We start from the raw sequence: 20797 nt of genomic DNA on the forward strand, positions 1-20797 counted from the left end.
CAGAAACAGACTCACAGGATAAAGAACAAACTAGTGATTACCAGTGAGTAGAGGGAATGGGAGAGGGGCAAGATAGGGATAGGGGATTAAGAGGTACAAACTACTATGTATAAAACAAGCTACGAGGATATAGTGTACAGCACAGGGAATATAGCCAGTATTTCATAATAACTTTAAATGGAGTATAATCTATAAAAACATTGAATCACTGTTTACACCTGAAACTAATATAAATTGTAAATGAGCTATACTTCAGTAAAAAAAAGAATAAGGTCTGTGATCAAAACCTAGTTCAGTCACTAAGGTGCAATTAAAATGAAATGGGATAAAATGGCTCAAACTGTCACATACAACGGTGTAGACATCTGTCATGGTGTAGACATCAAATGTGCTGTAGCTCCAATGTGAAGTTACATGTTTATTCTCTACCAAGAAATTCAAGTTTTGGTCTTTAACCACATTCAGATGATATTGCACAGAGTAATAATAAATATAAAATGTGAAAATAAGAATTTTATTGGGAAGAGGAAATGTTACATACAATTAAGTATATGGTTGATGAAATGTATCATACAGTAACAGCCTTTGCTTAAGGAACAGGTTTAGTAAAGGAAGAAGTTGGAAGCTTAGTATAGGTTTCCATACATAATTGCCAAGCAGTTTTAAGTAAAAGATCTCAATTTGCATAAATTATACAGATCATTGAGAGAAAAGTGTATTGGTTTGTGGTGATTTCTGATCATCAATTCACTTTGTCTTGTAGATCTCTTTTACCCTGATCCCAACTCTGGTGGTTCTGATCCTGTTCTAATACGGTTCTCTCCATCCATAAGTGGGCATTTACCCAGAGGCCACATCGCAAATAGGATTTTTTTGCTCATTATGAATTAAACAAATTCCATGTGCTCTTAAATGAACTCCACGGTTTTAAAGACAGCTGCTTGAACCAAATCTGGAAGAGCTCTTCCATTTAGGGAGTGTTTAAGTCATAGGTACACATCTGTAAAGAGTTTGGAAATGGCATCATAATATGTGTACACCATCTTTGTTGATACAGTTTCAAGTAAGCTAATAGGATCTGTACAATTCTAGAGACTATTAAGTTAAAATGAATATCGCATGTGGTATGGAACCCATTCTCATTTGAGCAATACTCATTTTGCTTATTTCTGTCTCCCAAACAGAAAACATCCAACAAGAACAATTTTCTCTATGTTTATTTAATTATAAAAAAAGTAGAACAATGCATACCAAATGTAAAAAGATATCCAAAAAAGATGATGAAAATGTTTAGGAACAGAAATGACTAATTTAACTGAAGGAATTACTCAGGTTCCATTAAAACATACTTGCAACTTATAATTGGTTATTAGTGTAAATTAAATTTAGTAACTGAGTCCCAATTTACTACTAAAAGTTATCAAAATATTTTCAAAATGTTACATAAAAAGTGAAACATCCATAAGTATTACATAAACACCAAACAAAACATCATATAAAGAAAAATAAATGTATCCTGAGATAAAATACAAATCACACTTGTCATGCCAGATTATACACCCCCTTTCCCCTCACATATAATTGTGAGGATTCAGTGTTTTGCACGTTCCAAGATAAAGTAATGATAATATACGCTGATGCAAATTTCAGCCATAAAAATAAACTACTTCATATCTTAAATATTCCTACGATGAAACATCAGGATTCCAGTTTCACTAATCAAAAGTTTATGAAGGCATAAATTGCATTTGGTTTTGACTCCTCAGATCACAGCTGAAAACTCTCAGCAAAGTATTCTAGGCTCTTTTTTTCACATCAAGTGACCCAGAATATATTTTAAGAAATATTTATTTTCTGGACATATTTGTTTTATAATTATAAATTCTTGAGCACTTTTTCTTCTTCCTCATCATCACTGTCAGTGACATTGACTTGCTGGATGTTAGAGGGAGTTGATGTCGGGGCTGTGAAGACACTTTCCAAGGCTCCAGTGTCCAGCTGAGGCACGAGATTTAAGTATTCTTCCCCACTGTGGCTATGACTGTTACAGTAAGAGGTCCCATCCATGCTCTCACAACTCCAAAAATCTTCGCTGTGAGCACGTTCATCTGGGTAGTCTCCATAAGGATAGTCTCTATTTAAAGCTGAAAACATAGCCTCATGGTTCTGGCATCTGTCTTCATAATAACCAAGGCATTCTGGCACTGCACTTGGAAAATTTCCATAGCCAAAAGGAGGCCGACTATAGGGGCATGTGCTGTATCAGAAAGACAAAAAAGGAATTCGATCATAACTTGTCCACATGTTGCCTTGTATACAGACTAACTGAGCAAGTTTAACTGGGGCCTAGAGAGCTCCCAAGATAACTTTCTGCAACTACTTCATGTACTCATCCACATGTTGCCTAGTCCCAACATAAAGCAAAGTAAACAACATAAAGCAAAGTAAGCTTATAACTATTACCTATTATCAGCCTCAGGTTTCTTACCTTTGGCAGCCTTAATAAAGAAAAATTACTTATCTGGGCCTTTCTCTCATGATGCCTTATGCCATGTAAGGTTTTAGAAATGCAGACACCTGCTGTGCTGTGCTAAATATTGACACTTAGTAAGCAGTGTAACAATTGTTCTTACTAGTATTTGAAGCAAAATTTACAGGAGGTGGGGGGAAATGTGTAACTGGGTTGAAATCAAGAGCTCTTGGGGATGGGGGAGGGCACTCAAACAGAGGATAACAACTTAATTTTTAAACTCACTTTCAATAATTAATTATATTAAAACACTCAATACCAGAAAGATTTAGAACTGATATTAAACTGTGGTTTTTAGAGATCTTTTCCAAAAAAAAATTTGGAGTGTGGGAATGTGAAGAATTGAAAAGATCACTTTGCTGTTTTATAAACTAATGGTTTTTCTTGTAAGGCAAATCTAAAAATTCTGCCATTCAAACCCATTTGTCAATTTTTTTAAAAAAGTATTACTCCACTTTTCAAAGGCACAGAACAGGAATCATTGGAAGAGTTATGTAGAAAAGTCCAACCAAAAGTTGCCTGGACTCATGGACTCCATCTAGTGACAGATAATATAAGCATAATAACCATGCTCATTAGCAAAACCCAAGACAGTTGGGTGTTTCATTTCATGCTCCCACATTTTTTTTAAAAGGTCAACTTTGTTTCCTTCCCTTTAAAAATATAAGTATGATTGACATAATAGACTATCATCTCAAATTCTTTGTAAATATAGGGTTTCTTCAGTGGTTGGTGTCCTACCCCCAAATCTCCAAGTGCTAGGGACCTTGCCCGTGTTCAATATCACAAATATGAGACCTAGTTTCTGAAACGTTTCAGGTTTCCATTTCTACTGCCACATCCTTATTCAGGCATTTTTACTTTAATACATACATCCTGAATGCATTGTACTTGCAGCTACTATGACTTTGCTCGGTAGCTCTTCCACCTTTAGATCTCTTCATCCATTGGATTCCACAAATACTTCAAGGGTGTGCTCAAATCTACTTCCTTCACAAAGCCTTCTTCTCTTCAGCTAGGAACAATTCACCTACTAACTATTCTTTTAGGACTCAATATAGGCAAGATATTACACAAGGTTTGGTGGAGAATTTAATTTTAAAAAAATCTAAAATCCAGGTAGTATATACTTGATATGTGCTAAAGTGTGCTATAATGCAAACATCACACGGCTATATTGGTGTGGTAAAAACAAGTTAGTATTATATCTGGAGAACAAAAAGATCAGTAAAGATAAGAGTAATCCTGGACTTCCCGGGTGGCATAGTGGTTAAGAATCCGCCTGCCAATACAGGAGACGTAGGTTCAAGCCCTGGTCTGGGAAGATCTCACATGCCGTGGAGCAAATAAGCCCGTGTGCCACAACTACTGAACCTGCACTCTAGAGCCTATGAGCCACAACTACTGACCCAGCATGCCACAACTACTGAAGCCCACGTGCCTAGAGCCAGTGCTCCACAACAAGAGAAGTCACCCTATGAGAAGCCCGCGCACCACATCAAAGAGTAGCCCCTGCTTGCCACAACTAGAGAAAGCCTGCATGTAGCAACAAAGACCCAACACAGCCAAAAATAAATAAATAAATTTATTGAAAAAAAAAAAGAGTAATCCTAAAAGGTTACATGGATGAAAATGAATACCTACAGAAGCATCATGGTGTAGTGGGAAAAGCAATCCTGATGGGTGTGCAGTGATATTGCAATGTTGTTTAAAGTTGCAATTCCCTAATGATATATGATAAGGAGAATCTTTTCATATGCTTCATTGTCATCTGTATATGTTCTCTGGTGAGGTATCTGATCAGGTCTTTTGTCCATTTTTAACCGGGTTGTTCATTTTCTTATTACTGAATTTTCAGAGTTCTTTGTATATTTGGATAACAGTCCTTTATCAGATACATCTTTTGAAAATATTTTCTCCTAGTCTGTGGCTTGTCTCCTCTTTCTCTTGATACCATGTTTTTTGATACAAAGTAGCTTTGTAGTAAGGTTGAGGTCACGAATTGTGAGTCCTCCAACTTTGTTTTCCTTTTTCAAAATTGTTTTAACTATTCCAGGTCACTTAAAATTCTATGTAAATTTTAGGATCAGCTTTTCCATTTCTGCAAAAAAGCTGCTGGGATTTTGAAAAGGATTATATTGATTTTGTAAATCCCTTTGGGAAGTATTGCCATCTTAATAATTAGTCTGCCAATGCATATACACGAATACCTTTCCATTTATTTCAGTCTTCTTTAATTTATTTCAGCAATGTTTTATAGTTTTCAGTTTACAAGTTTTGCATCTCCTTGGTTAGATTTATTCCTAAGTATTTTACTCTTTTTGATGCTATCGTAAAAAGAATTGTATTCTCAATTTCCCTTTTTGAGTGCTTATTGCTTGTGTACAGAAATACAAGTGAATTTTGTATATTGATCTTATACCCTTCAACTATGCTGAATTCATTCATTCACTCTAACAAATTTTTGTGGATTCTTTAGGATTTTCTATATATAGGATTTTCCATATATAGCATCATGTGTGAAAAGAGGTAATTCTACTTCTTTTCCATTTTAGATGTCTTTTTTTCTTGCCTAATTGCTCTGGCTGGAACTTCTAGTACAATGTTGAACAGCAGTGGTGAAAGCAGACATCCTTGTCTTGTTCCCAGTCTTAGGGGGAAAGCTTTTGGTCCTTTGCCATTGAGTATGATGCTAACTGTCGGTTTTTGATAAATGCCTTTTATCATGTAGAAGAAGTTCCCTTCTACTCCTAGTTTGCTAAGTTTTGAAATCAGGAATTGATTTTTATCATGAAAAGGTGTTGGATTTTATCAAATGCTTTTTTGGCATCAATTGAAATGATCAGATGGTTTTGTTCCTTCATTCTTTTAATGAAATGTATTACCCTGATTGATTTCCTGATGCTGAACCACACTTACAATTCCTGGGGAAAATCCCACTTGGTCTTGGTGTATAATCCTTTTAATATGCTGCTCGATTCAGTTTGCTAGTATTTTGTTGATTCTGTAATTTTCTTTCTTGTGATATCTTTTTCTAGCTTTGGTAACAGAGTAATGCTGGCTTTAGAATCGTTCCCTCTTATATATTTTGGAAGAATGTGAGAAGGATTAGTGTTAATTCTTCTTTAAAAGTTTGGTAGAATTCACCAGTGAAGCTATCTAGTCCAGGGCTTTACTTTGTTGGGAGGTTTTTAATTACTGATTCAATCTCTTGATATATACTTATTCAGATTTCCTATTTCTTCTTGAGGCAGTATTGGTAATTCAAGTATTTGTGCATTTCATCTAGGTTATCTAACTTGTTGGTGTACAATTATTCATTATTATCCTATAATCATTTTTCTATGAGGTCAGAGTAATGTACCCAGTTTCATATCTGATTTTAGTAATTTATGTCTTCTCTCTTTTTTTTCTTAGCTTAGCTATAAAAGTTTGTCAATTTTGTTGATCTTTTCAAAAAGCCAACTTTTGTTGACCTGTTTTTCTCTGTTTCATTAAACTCTCTATTGTTTTTCTATTCTTTATTTCATTTATCTCTATTCTAATCTTTATTATTTCCTTCCTTCTGCTAGCTTTGGGTTTTATTTGCTCTTCTTTTTCTAGTTCCTTAAGGTATAAAGTTAGGTTGTAATTTGACATCTTTCTTTTTAAATGTAGGCTAGGGCAGCTATGAATTCCTCTATCAGCACTGCTTTTGCTATATAATTCCTTAAGTTTGGGTATGTTGTGTTTTCACTTTCATTCATCTCCAAGTATTTTCTAGTTTTCCTTGTGATGTATTATTTGACCCATTGGTTAAGAGTGTGTTGTTTAATTTCCAATATGTGTGGATTTTCCAGTTTTTCTTTCTGTTATTGATGACTAGTTTCATTCCATCATGGTTAGAGAAGAAACTTTGTATGGTGCCAATCTTTTAAAAATTTCTGAGACTCATTTTGTGATCTAACATATGGTCTATCCTACAGAATATACATTTTCACTTGAGAAGAATCTATATCCTGTTGTTGGGTGGAGATCATGTATTTCTGTTAGATCTAGTTGGTTTAAAGTATCATACAGTCTTCTATTTCATTTTTGATCTTCATCATTTTTGGATGGATGGTCTTCCATTCATTATTTAAAGTATCCACAGCTAATATCATACTCAATGGTAAAAAGTTTAAAGGTTTTCCTCTAAGATAAAGAACAGAACAAGGATGCCCACTCTTGCCACTTATTCAACATAGTACTGGGAGCCCTAGTCACAGCAATTAGGCAAGTAAAAGAAATACAAGGCATCCAAATTGGAAAGAAAGAAGTAAAACGGTCTCTATTTGCAAATGACATAATAATATATCTAGGAAAACCTAAAAACTCAACCAAAAAAACTGTTAGAATTAGTCAGTGAACTCAGTAAAGTTGCAGGATACAAATTCAATATGCAAAAATCAGTTGCATTTCTATACACTAACAGCAAACTGTCAGAAAAAGAAATTAAGAAAAACAATTCTATTTACAATTGCACCAAAAAGAATAAAATATCTAGGAATAAATTTAAGCAAGGATGTGAAAGACCTGTACACTGGAAACTATAAGACACTAATGAAAAAAATTGAAGAAAACACAAATAAATGGAAAGATATTCTGTGCTCATGGATTGGAAGAAATAATATTGTTAAGATATCCGTACTACCCAAAGCTATCTACAGATTCAGTGAAATATCTATCAAAATCCAATGGCATTTTTCACAGAAATAGAACAAACAATCCCAAATGCTTTCTGGAAACATGAAAGACAGTGAATAGTCATAGCAATCTTGAGAAAGAAGAACAAAGCTGGAGGCATTTTACTCTCTGATTTCAAACTATATTACAAAACTATAGTAACCAAAACAGTATGGTATTGGCATAAAAACAGACACATAGATCAATGGAACAGAAAACAGAGCTATAAAAAAGCCCATGCATATGTGGCTAATTAATTCATGGCTATTAATTAACAAAAATAGACAATTGGGAGAAGATAGTAGCTTCAATAAATGGTGTTGGAAAAACTGGACAGCCACATGCAAAAGAATGAAACTGGACCCCATCTTACATCATATACAAAAATCAAGTCAAAATGGATTAAAGACTTAAACATCAGACCCAGAGCTTTAAAACTCCTAGAAGAAAACATAGGCTCCTTGACAACTGAATTGGCAAGTTCTTTCTCTTGTTTTTTTTTTTTTTATTTGACACCAAAAGCAAAGGCAACAAAAGCAAAAATAAACAAGTGGGACTACACCAAACTGAAAAGCTTCTGTACTGTAAAGGAAACCATCAACAAAATGAAAAGGCAACCTACCGAATGGGAGAAAATATTTGCAAATCATACATCTGATAAACAATTAATATACAAAATACATAAAGAATTCATATAACTCAATAGCAAAAAAAAAATCTGATTTAAAAATGGGCAGAGGAGCTAAACAGACATTTTCTTCCCAAAGAAGACATACAGATGGCCAACAGGTACATGAAAAGGTGCTCAAGAACTTCCCTGGTGGTACAGTGATTAAGAATTCACCTACCAATGCAGGGGACATGGGTTCAACCTCTGGCCTGGGAAGATCACACATGCCGTGGAGCAACTAAGCCTGTGCACCACTCACCACTACTGAGCCTGTGGTCTGGACCCCGCGAGCCACAACTACTGAGCCTGCGCACTATGACTACTGAAGCCCACGCACCCTAGAGCCCACGTGCCACAACAACTGAGCCCGCGTGCTGCAACTACTGAAGCCTGTGTACCTAGAACCCGTGCTCCACAACAAGAGAAGCCACCACAATGAGAAGCCCACACACCTCAATGAAGAGTAGCACCTGCTCGTCACAACTAGAGAAAGGCCATGTGCAGCAATGAAGACCCAATGCAGCCAAAAAAAAAGGTGCTCACAATTATCAGGGAAATACACATTAAAACCACAATGATATCATTGCTGCCATTTGCAACAACATGGATGGACCTTGAGGACATTATGCTAAGTGAAATAAGTCAGAGAAAGACAAATACCATATGGGTTCACTTACATGAGGAGTCTAAAAACAAACAAACAAAAAACAAAGAAAACCAAATCATAGATACAGAGAACAGTTTGTGGTTGCCAGAGATTGGGAGTGAGAGGTGAGCATAATGGATAAAAGTGGTCAAAATATACAAACTTCTTATTTATAAAATAAGTAAGTCCTCAGGATGTAATGTACAGCATAGTGACTATAGTTAATAATACTGTATTGTTTTTTTGAAAGTTTCTAAGAGATTAAATCTTAAAAGTTCTCATCACAAGAAAAGAATTATGTTGTATACTGAGACTAATATAATGTTATATGTCAATTATATCTAAATAAAAAATAAATAAAATTAAGTAGTGAAGTCTTCAACAATTATTGCATAACTGAGTATTTCTCCTTTCAATTCTGTCAATTTTTGCTTCATATATTTTGGGGTACTGTTGTTATATATGTATGTGATTATAATTGCTATATCTTCTTAACATTTTATTATTATTTTTGGCTGCGTTAGGTCCTCGTTGCTGCGCACAAGCTTTCTCTAGTTGCAGCAAGTGGGGGCTACTCTTCATTGTGGTGCGCGGGCTTCTCATTGTGGTGGCTTCCCTTGCTGCAGAGCATGGGCTCTAGGCACACGGGCTTCAGTAGTTGCAGCATGTGGGCTCAGTAGTTGCAGCACATGGGCTCTAGGTGCACAGGTTTCAGTAGTTGCAGCATGCAGGCTGAGTAGTTGTGGCACATGGGCCCTAGAGCACGTGGGCTTCAGTAGTTGCAGCGCCTGGGCTCAGTAGTTGTGGCACACAGGCTTAGCTGCTCCATGGCATGTGGGATCTTCCCAGACCAGGGATCAAACCCATCCCCTGCATTGGCAAGCGAATTCTTAACCACTGTGCCACCAGGGAAGTCCCTTCTTAACGTTTTAAAATAGATATGTGGGAGTTCCCTGGTGGCCTAGTGATTAGGATTCCAGGCTTTCACTGCTGTGGCCCGGGTTCAATCCCTGGTCAGGGAACTGAGATCCTACATGTTACGTAGTGTGGCCAATAAATAGATAAATAAATAAAATATGTAATGTCTTTGTCTCTTGTAACAATTGTGACATAAAACCTATTTTGTTAAATACTATTATAGCCACCTCAGCTCTCTTTTGGTTACTACTTGTAAGGAATATCTGTTTTTATTTTTTCACTTCAGCCTATTTGTGTCATTGGATTTAAAGTGAGTCTCTTGTGGGAATTCCCTGGTGGTCCAGTGGTTAGGGCTCTGCACTTCCATTGCAGGGGGCACAGGCTCGATCCCTGGTCAGGTAACTAAGATGTCCACAAGCCACATGGTGCAGCCAAAAAAAAAAAAAAAAATCTGCTCAGTGAATATCATGTTTATTTTTTAAAATAAATAGTGAGTCTCTTAGAGACAAGATTTAGTGTGATTATTTTTTAAATTCATTCTGCCAATCTACCTTTTAATTTAATCCATTTAAGGGGATTACTGATAAGGAAATATTTACTCTGCCTTTTTTCTATTTTTTGGCTGTACCATGTGGCATGTGGGATCTTAGTTCCTGAGCTGGGGTGCAGGGGTGCAGTGGAAGCATGGAGTCCTATCCACCACCGCCAGGGAATTTCCTCAAATATTTTTAAGTTATTTTCTTAAGTGGTTACCATGGGGATTATAATTAACATCTTAAATTTATAACAATCTCGTTTGAATTGATACTAAGTTACCTTCATTAGCATATCAAAATTCTGCTTGTATACAGTGCCTTCCTTCCTTCGTATTGCTACTGTCATACATTTTATATCTATTAACAGATTTTATAATAGATGTTTTATGCATTTGCTTTTTAAATCACACAGAAAAAAGTTGTTAACCAAAAATACAATAGACTTGGCTTTTAAAAACAAAAGAAGGACTTCCCTGGTGGTCTAGTGGTGAAGACTCTGTGCTTCCACTATAGGGGGCATGGCTTTGATCCCTGGTGGGGGAACTAAGATCCTGCATGTCTCTGGTGAGGCCAAAAAAACAAAAGAAAAAAGATACTTGGCTTTTCTATCTGTTATTTTAGTAACTTTTACCAGTGTTCTTTATTTCTTTGTCTGGCTTTGAGTTACTGTCTACTGCCTTTTCATTTTATTCTGAAATACTTCCTTTAGCATTCCTTTAGCATTCCTTGTAGGGTAGGTTTACTGGTGATGAACTTCCTCTACTTTTTTTTTTTTGGCCACACTGCGTGGCTTGTGGGATCTTAGTTTCCCAACCAGATATCATATCTGGAGCCCTGGCAGTGAAAGTGCCGAGTCCTAACCACTGGACTGCCAGGGAATTCCCTCTCCTTCATTTCTTTTCTTTCTTTCTTTCTTTTTTTTTAAATTTTTGGCTGTGTTGGGTCTTTGTTGCTGGACACAGGCTTTCTCTAGTTGTAGTGAGCGGGGGCTACTGTTCCTTGTGGTGCGCGGGCTTCTCACTGCAGTGGCTTCTCTTATTGCAGAGCACAGGCTCTAGGCACACAGGCTTCAGTAGTTGTGGTGCATGGGCTTAGTTGCTCCGCAGCATGTGGAATCTTCCCAGACCAGGGATCGAACCCGTGTCCCCTGCATTGGCAGGCAGATTCTTATCCACTGCACCACCAGGGAAGCCCTCCTTCATTTCTGAAGGGTAATTTTGTTGGTTATAGAATTCTTGGTTGATGGTTTCTTTTCTTTCAGCACTATGCTATGCCACTGTCTTTTGACTTCCCTGGTTTCTGATGAGAAACTAGCTGTTGACCTTATTGAGAATCTCCTGTACAAGATTAGTCACTTCCCTCTTGCTGTTTTCAAGATTCTCTCCTTCTTTGGCTTTGACAGCTTGATTATAATGTATCTCTTTGAATTTATCCTACTTAGTGTTCATTGAGCGTCTTGGATTCCTATCTTTCTTTAAATTTTGGAAGTTTTGGGTCAAGCTATTTACAAGTCTTCTTCAGCCTTGATTTCCTATTTACATAGAGCCTAAAAAGCAGTCAGAGGTGAAAGCTTAGAGTCTTCTCCAGTGTTTGCTGAACATGTGTTTAGCTCTGGATATGCTAGCTCTGGATATGTTTGTGCCCTTGTGTACTGATTCCTCAGTATACATGGGAGATTTTCAAAGACTCTATTCCCCATATATCTCCTTTCCCAGTCTCTTCTAGGCTTTTCAGTCTGTCTGCTGCTTGTCCTGTCTGTTGTCCCTTAACCCAGGCAGCTGTGGACAGTACATACCTTTAAATATTTTCCACAAACACTAGCTGTGAGGCCACTCCAGCTCTACGGGAATGCTTGGGAGAGTCAAACTAAGGTAAGCCCCTGAGCCAATTCCTCAGGAAGTCACCAGACAGGTCAAAAATGCACAACCATAATGCTTTAAGAACAAGGTCTGTACTGCCTCCTCTAATAGCAACAAGTCACACCAGGAACATGGGTCACCATCCCCTTGGCCATCACTGAAGTAGAAAATGTGAGATGGCTGTGGTAAAAATACCACAGTGCTCTCTTATCAGAATTTAGCAGCTTCTTTCTTCATTAAACACCCCTCCAGCTGATTCTGACAGGTTTTGCCAGCTTACTTATTGCTTCAGTGGAGAGAGAGATTCTTGGGGCTCCCTATTCTGTAAGTCTCAGTGACATTCTACCTCAGTGGTGTTTTGTACTTTTCAGAATATAAGTTTTGCACTTATTTTGTTAAACTGATTCCTAAGGTTTTAAATTCTATTTTATTGTAGATGGAATTGTTTTCTCAATTTCATTTTCTATTTATTCACTGCTACTGTACAGAAATGCAACTGTTTTATATATATTAGTCTTATATCCTGAAAACTTGCTGAATTCATTTGTTACTTATAATAGCTTTTTTTGTGGATTCCTCAGGATTTTCTATATATAAGACTGTGCAATATATAAATATAGTTTTATTTCTTCCTTTACAATCTAGATACCTTTTATTTACTTTTCATGTCTAATTGTCCTGGATTAAACCTCCAATAAAATGTTGAATAGAAGTGGTAAAAATGTACATCCGTGTCTTATTCTTGATCTTAAGTGGGTCTTGCTGATCTCCAGTCTTTGCCATTAAGTGTAATGTTAGTTAGGGGTTTTTTTGTTAGATGCCCTTTAACTAGTTGAGGAAGTTTCTTTGTATTCCTAGTTTGCTGGAATACTTCATGTTCAACATGAAGAAGTGCTCAGTTTTGTCAAATGCTTTTTTTCTGGGTTTATTGAGATGATTGTGTGGTTTTTGTCCCTTATCCTATACTACATTAATCGATTTTCAAATGTTAAACAACTCACATTCCTGGAATAAATCCAAGTTGGTTACAGTGTATAATCCTTTTGTTATGCTGCTGAATTCAGTTTGCTAGTATTTTGTTGAGGATTTTTGTCTCTGTATTCATTAGAGATATTGACCTGCAGTTTTTCCTTCTTATGTTGTCTTTCTCTGGTTTTGGTAGCAGAGCAATACTGGCCTCATGGAATGAGGCCCTCCCATTTTTCGGAACAGTCTGACTATGAAGTGTGTCTACTGTAGACAACATATAGTTAAGATCTTGATTTTTATCCAGTTATACAATATCTGCCTTTTGATTGTTTAATCATTAACAGTTAATGTGATTATTGAAACAGCTGGATTCATGTCTGCCATTTTATTTTTTGTTTTCTATGTGTCTTGTATTTTCCTTGTGGCCTTCTATTCCTTCTTTACTGCTTTCTTTTGCATGAAGTAAATATTTTCTAAATAACTTTTTAGTTCCTTTAACAACTTTTCCACTATTTTTTCGTTATTTTCTTAGTGGTTGCTCTAGGGCTAATCATATAATCTTACCTTACCTGAATCAACTTCAGATTTTTACTAACTTAATTCCAGTAAAATATAGAAATTTTAAAAAAATATGTATTTATTTTGGCTGCACTGGGTCTTAGTTGCAGCATACAGGATCTTCATTGCAGCATGCAAGATCTTTAGTTGCGGCATGCATGCGGGATCTAGTTCCCTGACCAGGGATTGAACCCAGGCCCCCTGCGTTGGGAGCGTGGAGTCTTACCCACTGGACCACCAGGGAAGTCCCAAAATATAGAAATGTTGCTTGTATATAGCTCTACTCCTTCTTCCCCCTTTTTGTACTACTATTGTTATATAAATTATAGCTATATGTTATAAAACCAGCAATCTATTGGTATGATTATTAATTTATATAATTTTATGCCTATTAAATAAGCTGAGAAGAGAAAGGAGAGCAAGTATATACTTTGAAGTTTGTTATATTAACCTTTTTATTCACTACTGCTGGTTCTCTTCATTTGTTCCTGTGGATTCAAGTTACCATCTGCCATCATTTCCTTACTCTAAAACAACTTTGCCTCCACCTACTTCCTTATGCTTTTATTATCAAATATATTACATTTCTATATGTTATAGGTCCCCCAAAACAATTATTTGCATATTGTTTTATACAACTGCTTTTAAAACCAGTCAAAAGAAGACTTATACTGTCTTTTTTATACTATCTTTTATTTATTTTTTTATTTTTATTGGAGTATAGTTGCTTTACAATGTTGTATTAGTTTCTGCTGTACAGTAAAGTGAATTGGTTATACGTATACATTACATATATCCACTCTTTTTTAGATTTCCTATACTATCTTTTATAATTGCATTTTTACCTTTACTGGGCTCTTTGGCATTTTGTTTGTTTGTATTCCAACTACCATTAGTGATCACTTACTTTCAGCCTGAAGAACTCCCTTTAGTATTTCTCACAATGCAAGTGTGCTAGCAATCTCAGTTTTGGATTATCTGAGAATCTCTTTACTTTGGCTTCATTTTTGAAACATGGCTTCACTAAATGTGAGTTGACAGGTTTTTTTCAGTACTTTAAATGTGTATTCTGGCCTCCATTGTTTCTCATGGGATGTCAGGTGTTCATTTTACTGGGGTTTCCTTGTACATGATGAGTGTCTGTCTGTCTGTTTGTCTCTCTCACTTTGATTTTCTCTTTGGCTTTGGATTTCAGTATTTTACTATGATGTGTCTCGCTGTGGATCTCTTGGCTTTTACACTACTCATAATTCATTAAATTTCTTAAATGTGTAATATTTTTCATCATATCTGGGAAGTTTTCAGCTATTAGGTCTTCAAGTACTTTTTTCTGCTTCTTTCTCTCTCCTCTCTCCTTCTGATACTCCTTTTATAGATACACTGGTACACTTAATGATTACTGTGTTCTGAGGCTCTGTTCATTTTTCTTCATTCTTTTTCCGCTCTATTCTTCAGATTGTATAATCACTACCAGTCTATTTTCAAGTTTTCTGATTCATTCTTGTGTTCGTTCAATTTTACTGTTGAGCCCCTCTAGTGAATTTTTCATTTTGGTTATTGTACTTTTCAACTCCAGAATTTCCATTTGGCTATTTTTATAATTTCTATGTCTTTATTGATAGTATCTCTATGAAGAGACATCATCATCATAACTTCCTTTACTTCTTTAAGAATGGTTTCCTTTAATTGTTTGAATATATTTATAATGGCTTGGAAGCCTTTGTCAAATTTGAAATCTGGGCCCTACCACAGGTAGTTTCTTTTGCGTGTTTTTCTCCCCCATGTACAAATCGTGCTTTCCTGTTTCTGTGCATGTCATAATTTTTGGTTGAAGTCTGGACGTTTTAGGTAATATACTGTAGGAACTCTGGACAATGACTCTTTCACTTCTCCAGGGCTACTTTTTTTGGGTTTTTTTGCTTGTTTTTTGTTTACTGACTTGACTAGACTATTTTATTTTTTATTTTTAAAAATATTTATTTATTTATTTTGGCTATACCGGGTCTTGGTTGAGGCATGCAGACTTCTTAGTTGCAGCATGCAGACTCTTAGTTGTGGCATGCAAGCGGGATCTAGTTCCCAGACCAGGGGTCAAACCCAGGCCCCCTGCATTGGGAGCACAGGGTCTTACCCAATGGACCACCAGGGACAGACTATTTTAGTGAAGTCTATTTCCTCTGCAGTGTGAACCTTGAGTGTCACTCCTCAGAGGGCACAGACTTGGACATGAATACAGTCACCCTAGGATGATATTGGTTTTAGCAGGACTCTCTTTGACTATCTCTTTCCCTGATTTTTGTGTTAAGCTCTCTGACTCATTTGTTATCACATACAGCTGTTAAGATTCCACTAATTGCTGGTTGATTGCTCTATTTTCGAAATGCCTTGGGGCAGAGATTGTTCCACAGTCTGATCCAATTAAATTCAGAAGGGGTAAATTTTAAGGAGTCTTTGAGGTTTGTTCTGACTGCAGGAGGGCTCTTCTTAGCTGTTTCTTTCCCTAGTTCTCTTTGGTGTACTAGCTGGCATACAGTAGCTGCTTGGTGTCAATTAAGAGGAGTCTCTTTTTATTTGCTTATCACCAAAATCTCATTGTTTTCAAGAGTGTCCTTAGGGTTGAACTTCCCCACACTGTTTCAGATAAAGTCAAATTCCTTTGGGGGAAAGCTTCTGAGCTCTCTGTTCTTATGGCAAAATCTCTGGTCTTCTTGGCTTGCCTCTGCCAGCATAGAACATCTCTTCTACAAGTGACCTGGGTCAAGCGTGTTCAGGGTTGCAGTATTCTCTGCCTGTCATCCTTAGAGTTGAGTGGCTATCCTGTTAGTAGGGGCTGAGCGAAGAAAAGGAACCCCCAACCTCTTGGTCACACTCACCATCAACTTAGTTTCTTTAACTCAAGAGCTGGAGAGGATGAGAAATGCTACCATTCTCTGTAAGATATTGTATCCCTTGATTAGGAGCTGAGGGGAGTGAGAGCTACGTTCTTGGCCATACCCACCCAGAGTTGGCATTCCATCCAGATGAACTGAGGGTGGGAGTGAGGGATGGTATTTGTCATGGCTCAAGGGTCATAGACTCTTGCTGTTCTCACCAAGTTTTAGGATGTTTTCTTGAATAAATGTTTCTTCATTTGCTGTATGCCCTTAGGACACTGCCCAGAGAATTTAAGCGGTTAGTTTTTTAAAATAGTTTTCACGAGTCATGCTTGTTTGCTTGGGAGCAGCTTCACAGAGCTCCTCATGCTGCCACCTCAGAAATGAAACTCCCTCTCACTTATCTTTTTAATCATACTATTTCTATTAATATCCTTGAGCTTTGTTTTGGATGCAGTTAATTACTTGAAAACAGTTTGATCATTTCAGATCTTACGAATTTTTAGATAAAATTTTTTAGATAAAAATTGATTAGAAATTTTTAGTCTAGGCCTAGCTGAAACAAGACTCTCTAAGTATTTAATACCCCATCAAGGTTTTCCAATCTGTTTGGTGAGAACAGGAACTATTTCTAGCCTGGTGTGATTGCTGGGAACTGTTGTTTCTGATTTTTCAGGTAGTTTTTCCACTAGCCTTGGGTAATTTTCCTCACAGGCATACACTGATCAGTATTCAGCTGAATACTCAAGATGGAACCTATGCAGAGATCCAGAGTTCTTGCACTGTGCAGCTTTCTTCTCTCCAGTACTCTATCCTGAGAATTCTAACTGACATGGTTTCACTGGTCTCTCAGCTCCATCTCCTCAACTCAGGGTGTCTGCAAGGATCTGCTTGTGCCACGGTTTCCAGGTCAGTAAGCTGGTTAGATTGCAAGGCTTACCTCATTTATTTTCTGTCTCTCAGGGATCTTCATATTCATTGCCTGGTAAATAGTGTCTTGAAAACCATATCTTCATATATTTTGTCTGTTTTTTATCATTTCAGATGAGGGTAGATACAGTTCCTTATATTGCATCTTGGCTGGTACAGAAGTCCTCTTTAAACATTTGAAATATTGATTTTTAGTCTCTCCCTGATTTTCAGTTATTTCAAATTCTTGGGGCATTAATTCTCCTATTTGTACCATCTACTGACTCTTGTTCTTAATGAATACTTTCCTCGTGTTCCATAATTTTCTAAAGTTCACCTTTAATAACAATTTTCTCCCTTTGGAAATTCCAAGTGGCTTGAATGGTGGAAATGTTCCTCTAGAATAGTTGTCCCAGGTAAGTCATCCAAGAACTAATTTCTATGTTCATTTCTCAGTTTATTTTTTTTATTATTTTTTAATATTTATTTTATGGGGGGGCTGCATCGGGTCTTAGTTGTGGCACGTGGGATCTTTGTTGAGGCATGAGGGATCTTTCGTTGTGGTGCCCAGGTGTCTCTCTAGTTGTGGCGTGTGGGTTTTTTCTCTTTTCTAGTTGTAGTGCACAGGCTCCAGGGCACGTGGGCTCTGTAGCTGTGGCACGCAGGTTTCAGAGCATGTGGGCTCTGTACTTTGTGGCACATGGGCTCTCTAGTTGAGGCATGTGAGCTCAGTAGCTGTGGCACGTGGGCTTAGTTGCCCCACAGCATGTGGGATCTTAGTTCCCTGACCAGGGATTGAACCCATGTCCCCTGCATTGTAAGGTGGATTCTTTACCACTGGACCTCCAGGGAAATCCCTAACTTCTCAGTTTATCAAGTGGATAGGTTGATTTCAGATTCTCAACCAGTGTGCAGTATAATCTAGGGTTTTGATTTCTAACAGAAGACTTTTTTCCATATATAGCCCTGAATAAAAACAAGTTTCCTTTGTGCTTTCTCTGGGTCAATGATAAAAATCTTCTATTACTTTATCAAGGTTGAGAGGCCTTTCTAGGGTCTTAGATTTTTTTAAAAGTTATTTATTTATTTATTTAGGCTGCACTGGGTCTTCATTGCTGTGTGTGGGCTTTCTCTAGCTGCAGCAAGCGGGGGCTACTCTTCATTGCAGTGCATGGGCTTCTCATTGTGGTGGCTTCTCTTGTTATGGAGCACGGGCTCTAGGCACACAGGCTTCAGTAGATGTGGTGTGTGGGCTCAGTAGTTGTGGCTTGTGGGCTCTAGAACGCAGGCTCAGTAGTTATGGTGCACGGGCTTAGTTGCTCTGCAGCATGTGGGTTCTTCCCGGACCAGGGGTCAAACCCATGTCCCCTGCATTGCCAGGCGGATTCTTAACCACTGGGCCACCAGGGAAGTCCTCTAGGGTCTTAGCTTTATGAAGAGGTTTTAGTTTCAGCTCCTCACCTTGAGCAGAGTCATGACCTCATATCCTCTCCTTATGTAGGCATTAAAACCCAAGTTTATAAATGCTGAGACTATATGAACCTGCAAACTACCCCCAAGACCACTGTACTAGTTTTCAGCTCGTTTGTCATTTTGACAAAGGGGGATTTATTTTCCTTTCTTGTGATTTCAGCTAGGTATTAAATTGTTCATATATAAATTCAACAGTTATAGATAGTTACAGCAGAAGGTATTCCATATTAGCTAAATCTATCATGTTTTGGGACTATAAATTCTATCCTCCAATAAGGATTAGGCAAAATATTGTATATGTATGTAGATGTGCATTATTACAGAAAATAGGTCCAAAACTTCAATTAAATTCTTAAATAGGTCTACAAACCAAACAAGGGTTAAGGATAATTGCTTTTAACTTTAGATCTGTTTGTCTAAAATTTTACAGTTAAGATGCTATATAATCCCACAAATTTAGAATTCTTTGGACTTACCTTCCCTAATAGATACATAGATATAGCTATGTCTGATTATATTTTTTTATACATTTCAAGCTAATAAATTCTCATTTATCATTCGTATCTTTTCTATATCCCTAACTGCAATACACTTTTTTAAAATTAATTAATTTGTTTATATTTTTGGCTGCATTGGGTCTTTGTTGCTGCGCGTGGGCTTTCTCTAGTTGCGGCGATCGGGGGCTACTCTTCATTGCAGTGTGCGGGCTTCTCATTGCAGTGGCTCCTCTTGTTGCGGAGCACAGGCTCTAGGGGCACAGGCTCCAGTAGTTGTGGCACGTGGGCTCAGTAGTTGTGGCTCGCGGGCTAAGAGCGCAGGCTCAGTAGTTGTGGCGCACTGGCTTAGTTGCTCCATGGCATGTGGGATTTTCCTGGACCAGGCCTCAAACCCGTGTCCCCTGCCTTAGCAGGCAGATTCTTAACCACTGTGCCACCAGGGAAGTCCCTGCAATACACTTTTTGAACACATTTATTTACTCAATGGCCAACAGAATGAAGATCCTAGATATCTCTTGTGCATATGAAAGTATAAATACTACAAGAAGGCGGAGGTATAGAAGAAAAGGTGGGGCTTCCCTGGTGGTGCAGTAGCTGAGTGTGCCTGCCAATGCAGGGGACACGGGTTTGAGCCCTGGTCAGGGAAGATCCCACATGCAACTAGCAACTAGGCCCATGAGCCACAACTACTGAGCCTGAGCGTTTGGAGCTTGTGCTCCGCAACAGGAGAGGCTGTGACAGTGAGAGGCCCGCGCACTGCGATGAAGAGTGGCCCCTGCTCACTGCAGCTAGAGAAAGCCCTTGCACGGAAACGAAGACCCAACACAGCCAAAAATAAATAAATAAATAAATAAATAAATAAATAAAAAGAAGAAAAGGTGGGGAGTGAAAAGAATAACTAAGAAATTAATATAGTACAGAAAGAGAGTGTCTCAATAAGCACAGTATGAAGATGGTTAATATTTGAAGGTAGGAGGATATTAGCCCTCACAGCTAGGGATCAGCATTTCTAAGTGTCCATCTGTTTCATAAAGTGACTCCTTGATTAAACTGCCTAACCTCCTTGATTTTTACTCTAGATACACAGGGCAAAATATCAAATATGTATATTTGGTATATATTTAATATATATATCAAAAGTCATTACAATTATGGTATTGAAATGGTTGAATAATTCACACGTAAATGGAATATATTAGGGAGGAAATATTCTTTATAGAAGACTATTATTAGTTGGGAGAAGAGACAATAGAAAAATTGAGAGGAAATCAATTAATTTTGTTATTTAGCCAGGCTGGATTTTACTGAAATATACTATCTAAATAAGCATAAATAAGATCATCCATATCCTTGGGAAAATTATCATCACACACATACAGGTAGAAGTTAGGAGCAACTTAATGTTTAAAGCTGACATACTTGTTTGAAATTCTTACATGAAATAAAATTCAGTATAAAACTACCAACTCACTTCATTTGGTTCCTTTAATAGCATTGTTTTTTTTTTGTTTTTTTTTGTTTTTGCGGTACGCAGGCCTCTCACTGTTGTGGCCTCTCCCGTTGCGGAGCACAGGCTCCAGACACGCAGGCTCAGCGGCCATGGCTCACGGGCCCAGCCGCTCCACGGCATGTGGGATCCTCCCGGACCGGGGCAC

The 20797-nt window shown here is 37.5% G+C and overlaps 1 protein-coding gene across 2 annotated transcripts in view; it reads right to left on the minus strand.

Annotated features, from left to right (window-relative positions):
* Window positions 1-1402: 1402 nt before the first annotated feature.
* Window positions 1403-20797, minus strand: part of SOX30 (SRY-box transcription factor 30) — a 32775-nt gene continuing 13380 nt past the window's right edge. The window contains exon 5 of one of the 2 annotated variants that reach the window (XM_060144123.1): window positions 1403-2257. In XM_060144123.1, coding sequence (XP_060000106.1) covers window positions 1876-2257 — 382 coding nt within the window. In that variant the 3' untranslated portion in view covers window positions 1403-1875. The remainder of the gene's footprint in view (window positions 2258-20797) is intronic. The other variant, XM_060144124.1, reaches the window with a different exon arrangement.

This window comes from Lagenorhynchus albirostris, chromosome 3 (genome assembly GCF_949774975.1).
Source record: "Lagenorhynchus albirostris chromosome 3, mLagAlb1.1, whole genome shotgun sequence".
In the NCBI taxonomy this organism is placed as follows: Eukaryota; Metazoa; Chordata; class Mammalia; order Artiodactyla; family Delphinidae; genus Lagenorhynchus; species Lagenorhynchus albirostris.